Here is an 18,106-nt window from a genome sequence, read left to right on the forward strand (position 1 = left end):
ATTTCAGTAATTAAAATCATATTATAAATTTAATTAAACAAACGTACTATACTTTTGCATTATTTTTACCATTTAAACTGCCTTGGGCTGTAAGATAGATGCAGACAACTAAACGAAACTAATGATACTAAATAATGAGGTCATTAATTAATAGCCTGAATTATATCATATAAATATAGATTTCCTGATTGAGATGTTCAAATATAAATTAGTGATACTGTTGTACTTATCATTTATCTACACCAAAATATTGAGCGACAGAGTAGCATTCCTCATGTTTGGATTTCCAATTGCAAATGAATATTATTATTTCAACTACACTGCTTTGAAAATTTCTAATTTTTTTCACTTGTTTTTGCTGAGGTCCCATAACATCGATCGAGATAGTTGCATACAACTGACCTACAAACCTTCGTATACAAATCTCGTCCAATCTGGATTAGTAATTAATGAAAGTGGTTTTCTCTCTTATTAGGACTAAGTAATCTGTGTAAGTTAATTTCACATTTGTAGGGAAGCTAACGTCAGAGTCTGCTCAATGACTTCCAACATAGTCTGTTTAGGATATTCACCCATTCATGATACAAATAGTCAACCTGATGTACAACTGTTACAATATCTAATGGTTTAAAGTTAGTCTGAACTAAATGTTTCTTAGTGTAGGAACCTGTGCAGACTGATAAATTTCATAGTTCCACATTACAAACTGACTGGAGCAAGATATTTATTTGAAGTCACGAAGCACTCGATGGCTGTCTGGTCCTATTATAGGGATCCTGCAGTGGCAATGTGTATCCACGACCCCACTAGGGAACGAGCCTAGCTTCTGAAATAAATACTGTCCCATCAGTCAGTTAAAGTTTTTAACAAGGTCATCTAGGTTGTTAGAGGTGTGTGAGCGACCATTACTTCTCAGTTTCATACATTGTGGAAGTGTAGTTTTCGAAATACCAGGAAGCGGAACTAGATTCGTAGTGTTTATGGCGACCTAGGAGCGTAACCGCAGTGCTCAAGGGACAGGTACCTGAGGCCGGTCACACATGGCTTTTCTGCAAGTTCTTTATGTATTAGCTTCATATTTTAAAGGCTTTAAGGTCGGAGAAAAATCCATGGGTAAGATGGTGTGGTATTTTAGGGTCGACTTTATCCGACCTTTCCCGTCATAGGAAAACAGCATCACTACAGATGTTAGTCGTCTGAAGGAAATACCTTATTGGTGTTACACTTCAGAATAGTTAGCAGCATGACTTTTCCTCGGACCTAACATTACCGCTTTTAGTCTAACCGATATTCCTAGCATGTTACGTCCTAAAGGAATGTGTCCTATTCATTATGGCTCAATTCGGTTACCATAATAAACAATCCTGACCACCATATTAAAGCAACAACAATGATCTTCAATTAGTGTAATTCATTTACCAAGCACAAGTTTATACACGTTCGGCTTTGAGTTGCATGCTTTTGGTATGATAAACAGCGATACTTTTACTTAGCAGCTCTAACCGAACCTTGGATCTACTTAGTTGAAAATCAATTATGTACATATTTCGATTTCAGTACTAAACTTTACTGATTGAATTATCTTATCAGTAGACGCAGAAAATTAATACATTAATGTGTCATCCAGTAAGAAATTGTTCCAGTCAATTCAAACGATATATTTATTACCATAAATTGATATTTGATTTAAGAATATAAAACACATAATTATGACTGTATATTTTGTGCACAATTACACAATACAATGAATTCATAGTCGAATCATTTAAAACAGCAACGAAACACACAAAATAAATCAGTAGTAAGTGTTTCAGTAATGATTCATTGTAACACAAAGACATACACATAAAATATTATAATAAGTTTAATTGGAAAACAAGCGATGATAATTCCAGAAATCAAAATACACACAGGTAAATAAGATCCATTTGTTATTAGTTTGTATCTTTATTCTTCATGTATTTACGATTGATGAATGGACAAAATCGAACAAACAAAAGATTACATGAAAAAGGTGTATGCATGTGTGTGTGTGTGTGTAAGAGAGAGAGTCGAAAGTAAGAAACAGTAATACCCTATTCCTTTTTGCCTTAGAATAAAAATCCGAATTATTATGAATACGGATTCAGTGAGTTCTCGGATGTCATAACACAAAGTATTCAAATATGACAAATACTGTCATATGTTATTGACAACTTGAAAGGATAGAAATGTAGTTCACAAACAGAAGAAATAACATATTAGCATTAGAGCAAGAAATATACTCACTGCTAAGAGATGTATGATTACTATTTTAAGTATGAATAATAAGTGTTATCGTAATGTTAAACAGAATATATCATCATAATCTTAATAACAACAACAATTTTAAGTCCATGATTCGTGAAGTTTAAGTCTGATATAAGGGCCCAACTGAGATTACAACTCTTATAATTGATAGGACAAATGATGAAAGAATGTGAATTTGATGAAATATTAATTTTCAGATGATGTTTACGTCATATTCTAGCTCTGAAGTACACAATCTTATTCATTATCCATCCATACATATATGCACGAATAGCAATGGTAAAAGTTGATATAATCACCTTTCTTAACAATTACAGAATAACAATAAAACAGCTTTTTTTATTTTAATGAATAGAAAATTGAAGAGAAGAATAGGGATGATCAACAACGCACACATACAAACACACAGAGACACGGAAAAAGAAAAGAGATGAGAATAATACTTCATTCATTGTAATACTCATTTGTATGTGAGTGTGATGTAACTATATTTGTCTTTTTATGTTTTGGAAATTATTCAGACTTATTATTTTTTATGAATCTCTATTACCAAAAAATGATAGAATAATTAAGAATAAATTGACAACATCCAAGTATAATTGTAAAGCACCAAATATATATTCTTCTGCGCTAAGTTCCAACTCTCGTCCACCGATAATATGTTGTGTATCAAAAGCCAGATACTGAAAAAAATTACAAATATACACAATAAACTCAATATATAACTGAGAAATATTGAAAAATGATGCACAAACTAGAATATTATATATTAAGTTGTAAGTCTGAATTTCACTCTATCTATTTTAAGTTGGCCTAGTGGTCTAAAGGCATGATACTCGCTTAGGGTGCGAGTGGCCCCGGGTTCGAACCCCGGCTGGGCCCATACTTTGGCCCCAAAATGCCCTGGTATGGCCGAGAGTGGAGAGAGTCCGCTCTCCCTCGCGAAATGCTCTCACATGGCCGCGCATATACAGCCTCTGACAGGGAAGTCCTACTCACTGCTTTCTCGTGGCGGGGGTGTTGTTTACGAAAATGAGAGGACGAAAAGCGAATGTCCGGCGCTTTAACCGGATCCCAAACCAATGATGCACATGGACTCCAGTATCCTGCAGGAACAAATGGCGTATGAACCAATTAGACTATCTAGCTGTTATGCAATAGAGATTACTACATCGTTGACCAATGAGAGTTTGAATTTTGAAAAACATGTACATTCTCTTGGTACCGAACACTAACAAGAAAAACACCTAGATCAAGAATTTCCTGTCAATACATTTTTCCTTCAATAAAAAGCCTCTGATTACATTGTATTTTGTTGTCCAATAACAATACTAGGCAACTAACAGCTCACTTAGTATAGAAAGTTAAGTGGCTATAGGGAGTGGATGTTTTAAAGAACTAAGATTTGGTAACCACAGTAGGAATTACTCTCAAAAGAAAAGTTAACAAATCAACAGAGCTCAGTAAAAACAAGTGTAAACATACCACACCAAACAACAAGGCTGCGAGTCCACCATAAACGACTTGCAAGATCTAATTGGAGACAAGTGAGAAAAATACATATAAATATTGGTTATTTGAGAACTCTTTTTATGAATTCATGTTCACCATACTATGGAAAAAAGATATAATTTATTGAGGAGTATCAGAATAGTAATATTTTAAGGGAAAAATTAGATGACTAACTGGACATATCTTTGAGCATAAACATTGAGAGAACCATGAAATATAACACAAGAAATAATGTAAGTTATTTGTTACATACAGGTGTGATTACCGAATGACCAATATTGAGGTTAGACTCATGGTACTAGGCAAAGATAACAAATTGGTAGGTGGGGTAATGAATCCGAACCAACTAAGGTGGTTAAGATATGTATTATGAATGCTCAACCATGGCTTACCTCGACCCATGATGTTCGCCAGTGTAGGAATAGGTTGGAAGAAAGCAGAGGGTGACTAAACCAGGAAGCGACATTACTCCATGAAGTTAATGACTGTCGGACCGAATCGTGTATGTAGATTCAGATTACCTGGTTGAGGACGACATGATAACTATGATCAATTTTAAAATTATCCCACACATTTCTACTTCCCGAATCCATTATTTCTTCCCTAATTATACAATTCATGCCCAATCTTTTCTAATATCAATGATACTGTTACAACTTCTATTGCTGTCATTTATCTTTATAATCTTATTTCATCGTAATAAAATGTTGTGGTAACTTGAACCTATCCATATATGGGCCAGGCTCTATATTTCCTATGACTGATTGACTGACTGACCATATACAGATTTGTGCGCACCACCACACTTCAAACGTAAAAAGCTTGTCATATACTATGCGGTTGTTCAAACTGAATTCGATGGATACAACTTCAAATCTATTGTCCAATGGTTAAGAAACTAATTCTGTAACCCATAACTGCTTAGATCAAACTGAAAACGACTGAATCAATACTTTGTTTTACATTGAAGCTTTTCATTATTAGTAAACAATTCCTACCTCTTTTCGTACAGAGTTAAGTATGGTTAATATGTCTAAACTATTAATTCACTGCTAGCTAAGTCGTTAAATCAGAATTCATGAATCCGTATTGATTTTGAGATTTAATATACATACATAAATTGATATATAACTCAAATCCAATGGTATAATGTTCACACTTAAATTTACTGCGCTTACTATGTTTCGATTAAAAAATATTCAAAATAATTGGTTAACATTTCTCGCTATATTTAATCTTTGTTTGCTAAGTAATAACTGTTTGTTGCCTACGCAACTTAAAAAGTTAACAAATAAAAAACTATGATAATGATATATTTTGATTCCTTTTTCTTTCATTCCACCATAATACCACATAACTATGTCCTGTTATTTTTAGACATGATGGCAATGCAACAATTTATTAATGAGGTCGCTTATGTACATTGTTGTTGATGTGTCTTGTATCAAGATGATACAATCAATCGGTGTCTTCAGGTTTATGATAGAGTTGTTGTCTAAATAACGTCAGTTTATAATGTAAAACTACAAAGTGAACAGTTTACACAAAATCATCCATACTATAATGATGACTACTTTATATCATTATTAGAAAAGATTTGAATTATTTTGTTGTGTATATGAACGATTAAAGTTTTTTGATATAAATGCATCCTGTGCAGAATGTCTAGATACAGTCATTTGTTATAAATGTTATAGAATAAATGGATTATTTAAAGTGAAAGACATCGGGTTCGAGTCCCAGTGTGAAAATCAACACTGAGATACAGTTGTATCCAAATAATTAGTTCCTAAAATGATGAGACGAACATCCTAAATTCCATTGCTAGCCATAGTCTGTTTAAACTATGAAGTAACCATTTGTATTGATCGTTTGAATTTATTCATTGATGTTTAGGAGTACAATAGATCAGTCTCTTTTGACATAATGTACATCCTGTAGGAATTGCTTCGATATTGCCTTAAATTACAAGCATTATAAGCAGAGATGGATAGTAGTGGCTAACAAGGGGTCCAAAAAGCGAATTTGATCTTATTTGGGACTCTTCAGCTGGGCATACCTGCAGTCAATTATTAGAGTGAACATCAACTCTGAGATGCAAGTACATCCAGTTGACGAGTCCCATATAGGACGAAACGAGGGTCCTGATATCCACTGTTAGCCACAATTTACTTCTAATTATGAAATAATCTCTTCTTTTTGTGTGTAACGCACAATCTTATTGCCCTATTGCACGAAATAAATTAAGCATATTATGAATACAATTCAATGATCCAAAATATTAAAACTTACCCGATTCGGTCCGGATACAGCAAAAACAATGACACAAGCAAGTCCAGTTAACATTACCACAATACTTAATACAAATATTAAAGAAGTACACTTTGTAATATCAATTCGTGTTTGTATAGCAAAAACAGAAATTGCTATACATAGACAAGCTGTTATAACAACAGCAACTAGAACAGATTGAGTATCATAAAATGATGTAATTGTACCCGTCATATAAGAAAATGCCAGTGTCTGAAATAAATAAAAATAAACAGTTAATGGCAATAAGAAAAAATAATAACAATAAAACATTCAGGTAAAATGTGAATCTACAAAGGTAGTAGTAACACTGTTGATTGAAACGTAGGTAATGGTGGTATGGTTGTTACCCTAAGTATTTGTATAAATGCTTATAACATTGAATTAATTTCATCAGTATATATCAAAAACAAAAATTCTCTAATAATTGACTCGAACTACTACTTATTTTAAGTAATTTTAGTATGATATTATATAGCTTAATCGCTGGTAGTCGGCTTTATAGTTAAAGCACAAAACTTTCGATTAATAGGTCATAGGTCCGAAGCCCATCACCTAATATGAGCGAATAGTATCATTAATTGTTATCATAGGAACAGTTTGGTTAGAATTCGAGTAAATTAACTGATACTTATTAAATGAGTTACTGTCTAGATTGGTTGATATATACATTCATACAAGTTGCTACTTGGTACGAATCAATAATAATAAAGTCAATATCTGGATCTATCAATTAAGACATTATATTACAGTGCTTAGTATTCAATAAACATAAAAACATTGAAGCTATGTTAAACTTTGTGATACTTATTTAATATTCAAAAAGATACACCTTTAACTGGTTACTCTTTATAAGATCTCTTAATTGGCGACTTGAAATATGAATACAATAGTCTTACTATAGCAACAATATTGTGAAAGTAATACTCCCAGATATCTTCCCAGATTTTGCATATATGGAGTAGGTTACATTTACTTTCAGTCCAATCATAGGAAATGAAATTATTCAACTGACTAATTGTTTTACGTTATCATAATAATTCAAGGTTGAATATAGATTTTGTGATTGAAATAAATCGAATTAGGCACAGAGAAGAGAGTTGATAAGTCTATGGTTGTTCACTCAATTCAAATACACATGTACTGTTCTTATAAAATGACATGAGTAAAAATATGAATAAAAAAATGTTACTTGTTTCATTAAGAATACACTTGGTTATAGAAACAGAGTTGATAATTTGTCTGTGAACACATTCATGAAACAGTAACAATTATTAATTTAATACCCTATAAAGCTTTATAAACTATCAAGATATTTTAGTTGAAATGAAAGCTCTATGGTTAACGATGATATACCAAGTATATATATATATATATATATATATATATATATATATATATATATATATATCTTGTAACTTCTATATTACAATATAGATCTAACTACAGAGTCAATGACTGTTAAATTGAGCCATATCAGTAGGGTTCTCATGATTATCCTAACCAATAGTTGATGTTGGGTGATATGATTCAAAATCGGTCACAATAATGCAGATTCACTAACACTGTATCTTCCTTAAAATTTTCAGTTGTAAAACAACCTGATCTTTTTCTACCCTATGAATGCATTCCTTCCTCTTAAAGCATATTATCTACATTTGCCTAATGTCTTCTTCTTCTTCTACTACTACTACTACTACTCTGTTTTTATAATTTCATCTCATCGTGTTGAGATGTTATGGCAACTTGAACTGATAGAAATATTTCTTAAGTTCTACGTTGTTTATGATTAATTGATTGAATGTCGATTGAACTAACATAATATCTCTACAGACTAATTAACACTATGAATTATTCTGCATTATTAACAAAATGATGAGATGATTTATGAGAAAAAATTTAATTAACAACTATGATTCTATTCTACTTAACTACTATTAAATAAATATCTACATACTAGAAAGTTTGTAGATTTATACAAAACAAAGATGTTTTTGTTTTAAAATGAAAAAAAGAAAAAGAAAACACTTACAAAAACAGATAAAGCGATCACATTTCCAGGATATCGTCGTCTTACACTGGGACAACAAACCAATGCGATATAAGTGCATAAAAATGTAGCACTAATGTATAAAATACAAAGAGAAATCAATAAATTCAATTAACAGAATTGAGAAATTTAAAATTAGGGAAAAAAACTGTTTCAATGGAAACACAAAGTGGACAGGTGAAAACATTACTGGTATTTAAGATAGTTTTTGATGTTAAAAATTGTAATTGATAATTGATATTATTGTTACTCATCTACTAAATATAAATTTACTCTACTGGCCCCATTCGGTCACATTGTTTATGTGAGAGTTTGTGATATTATTCGGATACATGAAATCGAAGTAGATGTAATTGGGTTCGTAAGGTGAGTCATTAAACTATTAGATCATATTCAGTATTAATTATAACTTCAGTACAATTTAAAGTGATTAAGTGATACTTTGTTAGAGTTTTATACTACACAAAACCAAAAACTTGATCGACGAGCGTTAGCGGGATACAAACCTGTCTATTGCATGCTCTGAACAGACTCAAATCAAAACACGCTGATATGTCCATTTCCAAACAATGAATCGGGATGTTAGGTTTTTATATAAAAAGTCTATAAAAACTATGTTTTTACCACCTAGATTTTTGTTATTTGAGTTTATGTACCATTCCTCAATTCATGTTTTGATTTGAGACGATTCCAGTGAAGTATCATGATCAGGGAATACTGGGGAATAAGAGAATATTACGAAGTTATATTGTTGATACGATACAAAGTTGAACAAACTAGCTATGGGTTTTGTATAAGAGTAGAAGACTGATAAAGACATATTTTATCTCATTGACGAAAATGTTGCACAATAATTAGCTGTACAACATAACCATCTTGCGTTGATTATTAGTGCTTTTTGCTTCAAATGTGAAAGTTATGAGTAAGTGCACATGAAAGCAACGCCTAACATAACACCAACCTGTGGTCTGTCTAGGGTTACTGCCGGTTCAAAGCTCAGGTAAAAGAGGGGCTTGGGCATGGAGTTAGCAACCTAATCTAGTAGAAAACAACCTTGATAAAAACCCAACCAGGAAAAATCATTTAAATTCTCTCTTGGTAGTTGAAGGACCTTCATTCTGAAGAACTGTGATGCCTCATGATGAAAGCCGACATTCTTCGGAAGTTATGAGGGCGATGCCTCTTCTAACAACCAGAGCAACGACTAATATAGGTACATGGAGTGTCCAGACAACGCGAGACTGAAAGGACCAGTCAAATAGTTACTGAAAGAGGAGATATGATTTGTTGGTGCTCGGAATCAGTGAAACCCATTGGACCCAAGCTGGATAGAAAAGGTCAAGTACGAGAGAGATGCTGGTGTACTCCTATCACGAATAGGAAAATGCGCCACAGGCTCAGGGAGCTGCTCTGATGTTGTGCAAAGAAGAACTAAATGCCTTGTAGGATAGGAATCTCATGGACCCAAGATCATCAAAGCATCCTTCAAAACAAAGGAGAAAATTACAATGAATGTTATCCAGTGTTGCGCACCCACCAATGACAGCAACGACGATTATAAAGATCAGTTCTATGAGAAGTTGCAATTAATCGTAGCGAAGTGCCCAGGAAAGGACCTAACCATTCTGATGGGAGGCCTAAACGCCAAAGTCAGAATGGACAACACCGGATATGAAGATATTATGGGACGACATGGACTGACTAGAAGAAAAGAAGCAGAATGGTGACAGATTCCCAAATTTACGTATGTTCAACAAAATGGTTATAGGCGGCACAATATTCCCACACACAAAGCTAAATGAGTCTCACCGGATCACACCACACAGAACCAGATAGATCATATTTGCATCAATAAAAATTTTAGAAGCTTCATGGAAGAAGAGAGAGCAAAGAGAGGAACTGACACATCTTCAGATCACCACCTGGTGGTTACCAAGATGAAACTAACGCTAAAGTAGCACAGGACTACTGGGGCAACATCATTACAAAAGTTCAATACAGCCTTCCTTCGACATACTGACAAACTCAACGAATTCAAGATAGTTCTCATAAACAGGTCCCAAGCCATACAAGATCTACACAAAGAGGAAACCATTATGGAGAACAACTGAAAGGGACCAGAGAAGCATTCACTTCAACATGCTAGATGATGAGCCTCAAGAAATATCATCGCAAACAATGGATCCCCATCGACACCCTGGATACGATTCAAGAAAGCAAGAACAAGAAGATAGCAATCAACAACTGTCGAACAAGGACAGAGAAAGTCAAGACACAGACCGAATACACGGAGGCAAACAACCGAATGAAGAGGAGCATTAGAACCGACAAGCGAAAATATGTGAACGACCTAGCAATGACAGCGGATAAAGCTGAAAGAGAAGGAAATATGGGAGAGCTACATGATACAATGAAGACACTAGGAGGGAAATATAGTAAACCAAAGCGACCAGTCAATTTACAAAAAAGGAAAGCCAATCACTGAGGTCCAAGAGCAGAGGGACAGGTGGATAGAACACTTTGATGTGCGCTTCAATAGACTAGACCCATTGAGCTAACCTGGCATCGAACAAACGCCCACAAACATTCCTGTAAATTTTACCGCATCAACAATCGAAAAATCACCAATGTCATCAGACAAATCAAGGGTAGGAGAGCAGCAGAACCAGATAACAAACCCTCGAAGGTATTAAAGTCAGACATAAAAGTACCTGCAAATATGTTTCACGTACTCTTCAGATAGATTTTGGAGGAAGAACAGGTACCAACAAATTGGAAAGAAGGATACCTCATCAAAATGCCAAAGAAATATCCTAGTAGATTTGAGGACTGGAAAAGCATTACAGTACTAACAGTGCCAGGCAGTTTTCAACATAATGTTGCAGAACTGAATGAGAGATTTAATGGACTCTCAACTTTGAGGCCCACAGGCTGAGTTCCGTGAGCATCTATCGTGCACAGACCAAACCGCGATACTACGGACTATCGATGAACAATCAGTTGGATGGAACTCGTCACTATAAATCATCTTCCTTGACTATGAAAAAACATCTGACAATGTGGACAGAAGCTTATTAAGGAACCTTCTTCGACAAGATGATGCATCTGAAAAAATTGACATCATACGAAATTCTTACGACGGACAACACTGCAAACCCGTACATGGAGGACAGCTGACAGATGCATTCCAAGTGAAGACCAGTGTCAGACAATACTGTTTAATTTTACCATTTCTCTTTCTTCTGGTGGTTGACTGGATTATGAAGACCTTTATACTTCGTGGGAAGCACGGAATATAATGGACAGCTTGGATGAAGCTAAACGATTTAGACTTCGCAAATGACCCAGCTCTTCAGCCCAAACACAGCAACAAATTTAGGTGAAGACGGCAGTGTAGCAACAGTTTATGAAGCAGTAGGCCTCAGCACACACAAGGGAAAAAGTGAGATCTTAAAATACAATACAGCCGACACCAACCAAAATACACTTGATGGAGAAGCTCTGGAAGAAGCGGAAACATATAATTACCTGTCCAGTATCATGGATAAACGAGCATGATTTGATGCAGATGTGCTGGCACGGACTGGTAAGGCAAGGACAGGATTCCTGCAGTTGGGGAACATCTGGAATTCAAAACAACTGCCAGCCAACATCAAAGTCAGAATCTTCAATAGAAACATCGAGACGGTTCTATTGTACGGAGCTAAAACTTGGAGTTACTACAACCATTATAAAAAAGTTACAGGTATTTATAAACAGTTGTCTATGCAAGATACTCCAGATCCGTTAGCAAGACACCATCAACAATGACCTATTGTGGAAGAAAACAAACTAGATTACAGTTGAGGAGGAAATCAGCAAAAGATACAAGGTGGATGGGTCACACATTGTGGAAATCAACAGACTAAATCACAAGGTTAACCCTGAATTGGAACCCTGAAGGCAAAATGAACAGAGGTAGACCAAAGAACATATTACGCTGCAGATTGGAGGCAGGAGTAAAACGAATTAATGGAACTTGAGGTCAACTGAAATGGGGAGCTCAAGATAGAATTATTTCGAGATCTCTGGTTGGAGACCTATGCTCTAAGAGAGGTAACATGAGTAAGCATAAAAACATAACTATAGTCTATCGGATTTCTGTTTACTTTGTTGATAATGTTCAACGTGTTTACAAAGCGGTTGTATGGATTATTTATAGTCATAGTAATTAACAAACGCTTTGATTTTTTATCACCTAAGTTAGGTGTAACAATAATACATACTTAACTATCTCATGAATGATTCTTGATAAAGTATCAGTATTAACCATCAAAGTGTTAAAATAGGATGTTGACGGATGAATATAGTAAACTAGTTGGGTGGTAGAGATAAATAATCACGGAGTAAAGAATTAAAATAACTGGTGAATATATACTAAAGGGTGGAATTACTGACTAAATAGCTAAGTAGATTCGTCATCGAATATACTTTCACTTATATACAGAAGGTAATATAAATATAAAACGTTAACGAATGGTCAGTAAGGACTGATTTGTGTTTATTTTATCCACTTTAAGTATTCCCTAAACCATATCTATTCCCTTTAATTACAACTGAAATAACTGGAAACGAGTTCAAATAACTGCTAAACAGAATAGTGCTTCACTGGCTTCAGCAATCCATTTCATTTGATAACAACTTATTGTTTCTAACAGAAATGATTTTGTTTTGATTGAGAAGTTTTGTGTATACTTTGAGTAGGTTATTGGATAAGAAACCAACAGTTTGTAATACGTTAGGTGGATGATGGGATGGGGTAACTAATAACGTATTTTACATACTACTAGAAAGAAATACTACGAACCAGTAAACTCGTCAGTAAAATCACTATACTGTTTGAACTAATAAATTTAATTCGAAGTTCCGCTGACAGGAAAATCTAGGCGCAATTTCTAATATATTTTCGTGGGTCATAGGGATTTAACGTCTATAAATTTATAAATCCATGGAAAAGGGGTCATTTAAAGTCCTTCAAAATACAGTATTGGTGGAATAAAAGGAAAAATGAGACTTATCTACATGATCATTTGAAGAGAAAAATTTAACTTACTAGGACAAATAATAAAACCATGAATTTTTTGAAACCCATTTTTTTACCGGCGATCTGTTATAAAATGATAAAGATTTTTAGTAAAATTGGTTTTCAGCTTACGAAAACAGAAAGACGCAAACAAATGCTGAAGTTACTAACAACTGAGCCGTTAAAATTAGATAGACCTAAAAATAACAAGCGGTGGGGAGATATTGTTAGTATGAATACACAGAAAACAACCTTTCGAATGAAAGCATGTCTAACATATTTGTCAGAATACTGTAAGCTGGTAAAATTTCCATTGCGATTATATTTTGGCTCCTGATCCGATGGATTATCCTGATATCCTGCAGGCTCAGAGTATGGTCCAACTGCAAATCCAATATTGGGATAAGGCGCTTAAGTACATAAAAACAAAGAAAAGGAACAAAAGATTAGTTATTTATTTGGAAAAATATTCTGACTCAGAAATACAGTCACATAGATTATATTATGCTTGGTGTGAATATCAGTAATCGTGTATATATTCGGGTACCACAATTCAACTACTATGTACCGTGTACATAACGACGACGTTGTTCAACCTTCCAAATGGAAGATGGTGTTTGGTTGAGTTTGAGAAATATGTTTCAACTATCGTGTTATACTCCGAGACCATTAGCCCTCCACTAGCTTTTCTCTTACTATGACACGACATAACGTACTGAGGAGACTGATAATCAATAAGTTTGTGTTCTGTTGCTTTGTTCACATCATAGCCTAGGTAATCATAAAGACAATCTCTTAGATGAAAACCTTTACTTTTCTAAATATAAATTTGTACGAATATAGACAAGTATATAAAAGTTTAAATCGATGATTAAAATAGGACTGTAAAGACCAATACAAAGGCTAATATAAACCACCTGAATTGATATTAGCAGCACTTTCGTAAGGTGGTGGAGGATCTCTTGAATAGTTCATGTTTGTGCAAATGCGCTTCAGTAACGATATAAATGATCACCAAACTAATATCAGTAGAATCTACAAAAAATCAAACAAGACATTAGTAACTTTAAAAAACTACATGTGGAGTTGACAGTCTTCAAAAATTAAACCACAGCTTTTTACGCAGTAATGCCCACTCTAGACATACAGATGTAATAACGTAAAACCACGAGAAAAGTTTAAATTTAGTTTGCTAAACCTTACAACATAAGAAAAAATTAAGAAAAATGAAAGGCCGCTAAAAGAATAAAGAGAATCTGAAAATGTTGTCAAATGGTAAATAAAATGTTCATTAGTCAGAAAACAGAGAGGATAAACCTGCCGTCAATAAGTCATGTTATAAAGAATCTAGTAATTTTTTATCGTCTCAAGAACACACAGGAGGTATACAGATCTCTCTTAAATAAATAACCAATCACCCCAAGGAATAATGTTTTTGTGTCAGTCCTTTTAATCGAAGCGATAATAGTATTTTCAGTAAATATCGTCATTTCACTCAATTTGTGTGCGGGTTGTGATACTGTCCGGGTGCCCAAACCGAAGCAGGTGGTTTACTTAGGGGCCACTCCACGAGCCTTCGACTTGAAGGTCTGATCCACAAGGCAGTGGAGCATCGTAAGGAGATGCAGTCCCATGGAAGCCGGTGACCAACAATTGGTTCATACGCCATTTGTTCCCTCAGGATACCGGAGCCCATGTGCATCATTGATTTGGTTTGGAATCCGGTTAAAGCGCCGACATTCGCTTTTCGTCCTCTCATTTTCGTAAACAACACCCCCGCCACGAGAAGGCAGTGAGTAGGACTTCCCTGGCAGAGGCTGTGTACGCGTGGCCGTGTGAGAGCATTTCGAGAGGGAGGGAGGACTTTCCCCACTCTCGGCCGTACCAGGGCATTTGGAGGCCATGTACCTATAATCTTGAGGGAACTGCTGCTCTCTAACGGATTCGATCCCATGGCACCCAGTTTCACAGTCAGAGACGTTACCACTGGGCTATCCGGACCGCAAACCTGTAAGCACCGGAGGGCTATTTCGCCCTAATGTAGGACTCCTCAGCAGTGCACATCCACGATCCCGCCCGCGGGATTCGAACCTAGGGCCCTGTACTCACCCTGGGCGGTGAGCAGATAGAAGTAATCGAAAGTTCGTGTAACATTAATATGAGTTACTCCATGATCCCAATAGAACTGGGGTACAGGAATAAGTTGCCCTTGAAGAATTCCTAACGCTTAGTTGGGAACAACGCAACGTTTGAGATGAAAATTTATCTAGCTTCTATTCGATTTCAAAGTGTATAGGGATTGGAATTTCACCAAAGGATATCTAAGGAACATTAGAAAATACAACCACGCGATTCTTCTAAAAACCGATATTGATGACTTAGATACATCTGCTTTTAGTCGGATATCAAGTTTCTACCATACTATTAGTTACACTAACACATTTACGCATGAATTTTCTTCTAGGTTTCGATTTAATAATTGCTAGATGCAGGTAACTTACACTACAGATTAGGATCCAAAGATCATCACATACAATGTAAAATTTATATACAACAAATCTAAAGATGATAAATTTAACATTTAAGCAATGAACTTGGAGTAGATAGTCGGACCAAACTACACGCTTCCTAAACGATTAAAAAGTGTTGATACAAACTGCAAAGAAATCACAGCAACCATAGTAGCGAAATCTTAATTTGTCCATATAATAAAATAACATTTCAGGTCTCACTGGTGAAACTATAATTTATGGACGACCTTTCAGCGACGCCAAGGTGACCTTGAGTGTCTAAATGAGGGTTATAAAGCAGTTTGAAGAATAAGGATTAGGATTTACAGTTGACGGTTAGGGTTAGGAATTAGATTTGGGGTTTTCATCACGAACTGACATCAGCTATAATGACAAGACTATTTAGCCATATGGGTTAACGAAATTCGTGCCAAAATCTTGAATTTGATTGGTCCGTCCATAAATTATAGACTCACCCATTTCAGCATTATAATTGTCAGTTCGAGATGAAAACCCTTACTAGAATCCCTGTCCACGATTTTTTGGCTCCAAATATCAACATCCTAACTTTTCATACTTATGTATAACTGTCTTTTAACCCTATTAAGTAGGTAAGTTGTCTCAACGTCACTTCAGCGAATCTCAACGACCACCCATAAATAATAGTCTCACCGTATTAAAAACATAAACGTAGAACTAAATATAAAGGTACGAATTATTTTTCCTTAAACAACCTGTGTTGTTACAGGGAAAACCTAAGACTGATTACTAAGCATTTACGTTTTTCTACTACTTATGAATTTGTATCTCAAGATATTGAAGTTACAGCTACGATAACCTATGTTAACCATTCAACTGACTAGTGCTCGCGCCAATCGAAAAAAACTCTGACACAAAGCTTTCGAAGACATTTACTATATATTTCAAAAAACTAAAATTCATAAGTGTGTATGGCTTACTAGAAACGAACAACCTTGAGATGACAAACTTCCTCTAGTAAACTAATGGACTCGAAATCGATGTCCAAACAAGCCTGTTGTCATAAATCAGAGAAAATGAATGATAAGTAGGCGTTGATTATTTATTTTGATCGAACTAAAATTAAAGGTTTCTACAGTCTGTAGATGTATTGTCAAGAGACGTTCGGAAAAGCACTCCTACGTTCACATTCGACAGAGACAGTTCATTCTGCTAGAGTATTAACTGGGGTCAAAAAAGAAGAATTATGGCGATTTCACTTATTTAAGAAACTGCCTGAAGTTTATTTTTGATTGTAAACAGTGATAGCTAACAATTACCATAGGCTAAATTCACATAATATTTTGGGATTAAAACTTGCAATAGAATGCATAATAAAGCAAGTAAACCAGATTAATCTACGGTCCATTTTGTGGTTCTGAATTAACTGCTTTATGATGGTTTCAAAAGTACAGTATAGGCACTACTTACCTTCGGTTCATGGCATTATTTCTAGATAAAGTTTGCATCAGTTTAAAATCATATTTGTTTCTAGTTCCAGTTTCGTTCAGCCCTCTAAACCCTACCCTACAAGTCCAGTCCAATTAACTGGGTCTTTTGAGGAAAAATAACATGCTTCTAACAGGATATAACATCCTGAAATCACCTAAATGAATCATACTCCGTAAACAGTGACTCAGATATACTAGACAGTTATCTTTGTAAATGGTGACCACATTCTCGAAAGTACGGACACTTTGCAACGGTTTTCATGTTGGTGGCACAGTGAGTGAACCTAGAAAAGCATACTTACTAGCATTCTTTTTGCAGTAAAGGAGTAATATTGTAAACCTCAGTGCATAAGAATTATAGGACCAGTGAAATGTCACTGAGCCCTAGCTAATTATCCGGTAGTTGGATCACTGAATATCGAACAGATCATCGCACCGGGCCAAGGTCATGTACAACCAACGCGCATTAGTTTGTAGCGTGGTGTCAAGTTGAGGTTAACTATGAACACCGCTACCAAGAAACACGTGCCAAATAAATCAGAAGGCGAAGGTTGGACGTAACCAAATAGATCCATAAAATCCCCGAGAAGCCAAATATCAGAAGGCAATTAATGGACCAAGTCGAGATTTATTTGCTGGCGATCTCGTGGCATCGAAAGGATACCGAGATCGTGCCAGGATACAACCTTGGTTACAGAACGTAACCGAATTCGCGCGAAGTTACAATCGAAGTGTAAGTATAAGAATGGAAGCACAAAATAGCTGTCATTAGCACAGTCAAACAAAAGCACATTAAAACAGTCACTGGTACACTTGGTTATAATAATAAGCGTTTTTATTAAACCAGTCGTGTTCTCGTGGTAAATGTGAGTCACTACAGGAGCCCCCGCTAGAAAGGGTTTAC

General features: G+C 35.1%; 1 protein-coding gene across 1 annotated transcript; it reads right to left on the reverse strand.

Moving 5' to 3' along the window:
- Nucleotides 1-1,324: 1,324 nt before the first annotated feature.
- On the reverse strand, nucleotides 1,325-16,725 carry MS3_00005002 (uncharacterized protein). The gene is made up of 9 exons (XM_035729937.2): nucleotides 16,693-16,725; nucleotides 14,141-14,258; nucleotides 13,476-13,633; nucleotides 13,356-13,420; nucleotides 13,254-13,307; nucleotides 8,144-8,234; nucleotides 6,094-6,324; nucleotides 3,775-3,822; nucleotides 1,325-2,972 (listed from the first exon to the last, which is right to left on the reverse strand). The coding sequence occupies exons 2-9, from the start codon at nucleotides 14,196-14,198 to the stop codon at nucleotides 2,823-2,825; spliced, it is 855 nt and encodes a 284-aa protein (XP_035585265.1). The 5' UTR covers nucleotides 14,199-14,258; nucleotides 16,693-16,725; the 3' UTR covers nucleotides 1,325-2,822.
- Nucleotides 16,726-18,106: the final 1,381 nt, after the last annotated feature.

The sequence above is a fragment of the Schistosoma haematobium genome, chromosome 3 (assembly GCF_000699445.3).
Source record: "Schistosoma haematobium chromosome 3, whole genome shotgun sequence".
Lineage (NCBI taxonomy): Eukaryota > Metazoa > Platyhelminthes > Trematoda > Strigeidida > Schistosomatidae > Schistosoma > Schistosoma haematobium.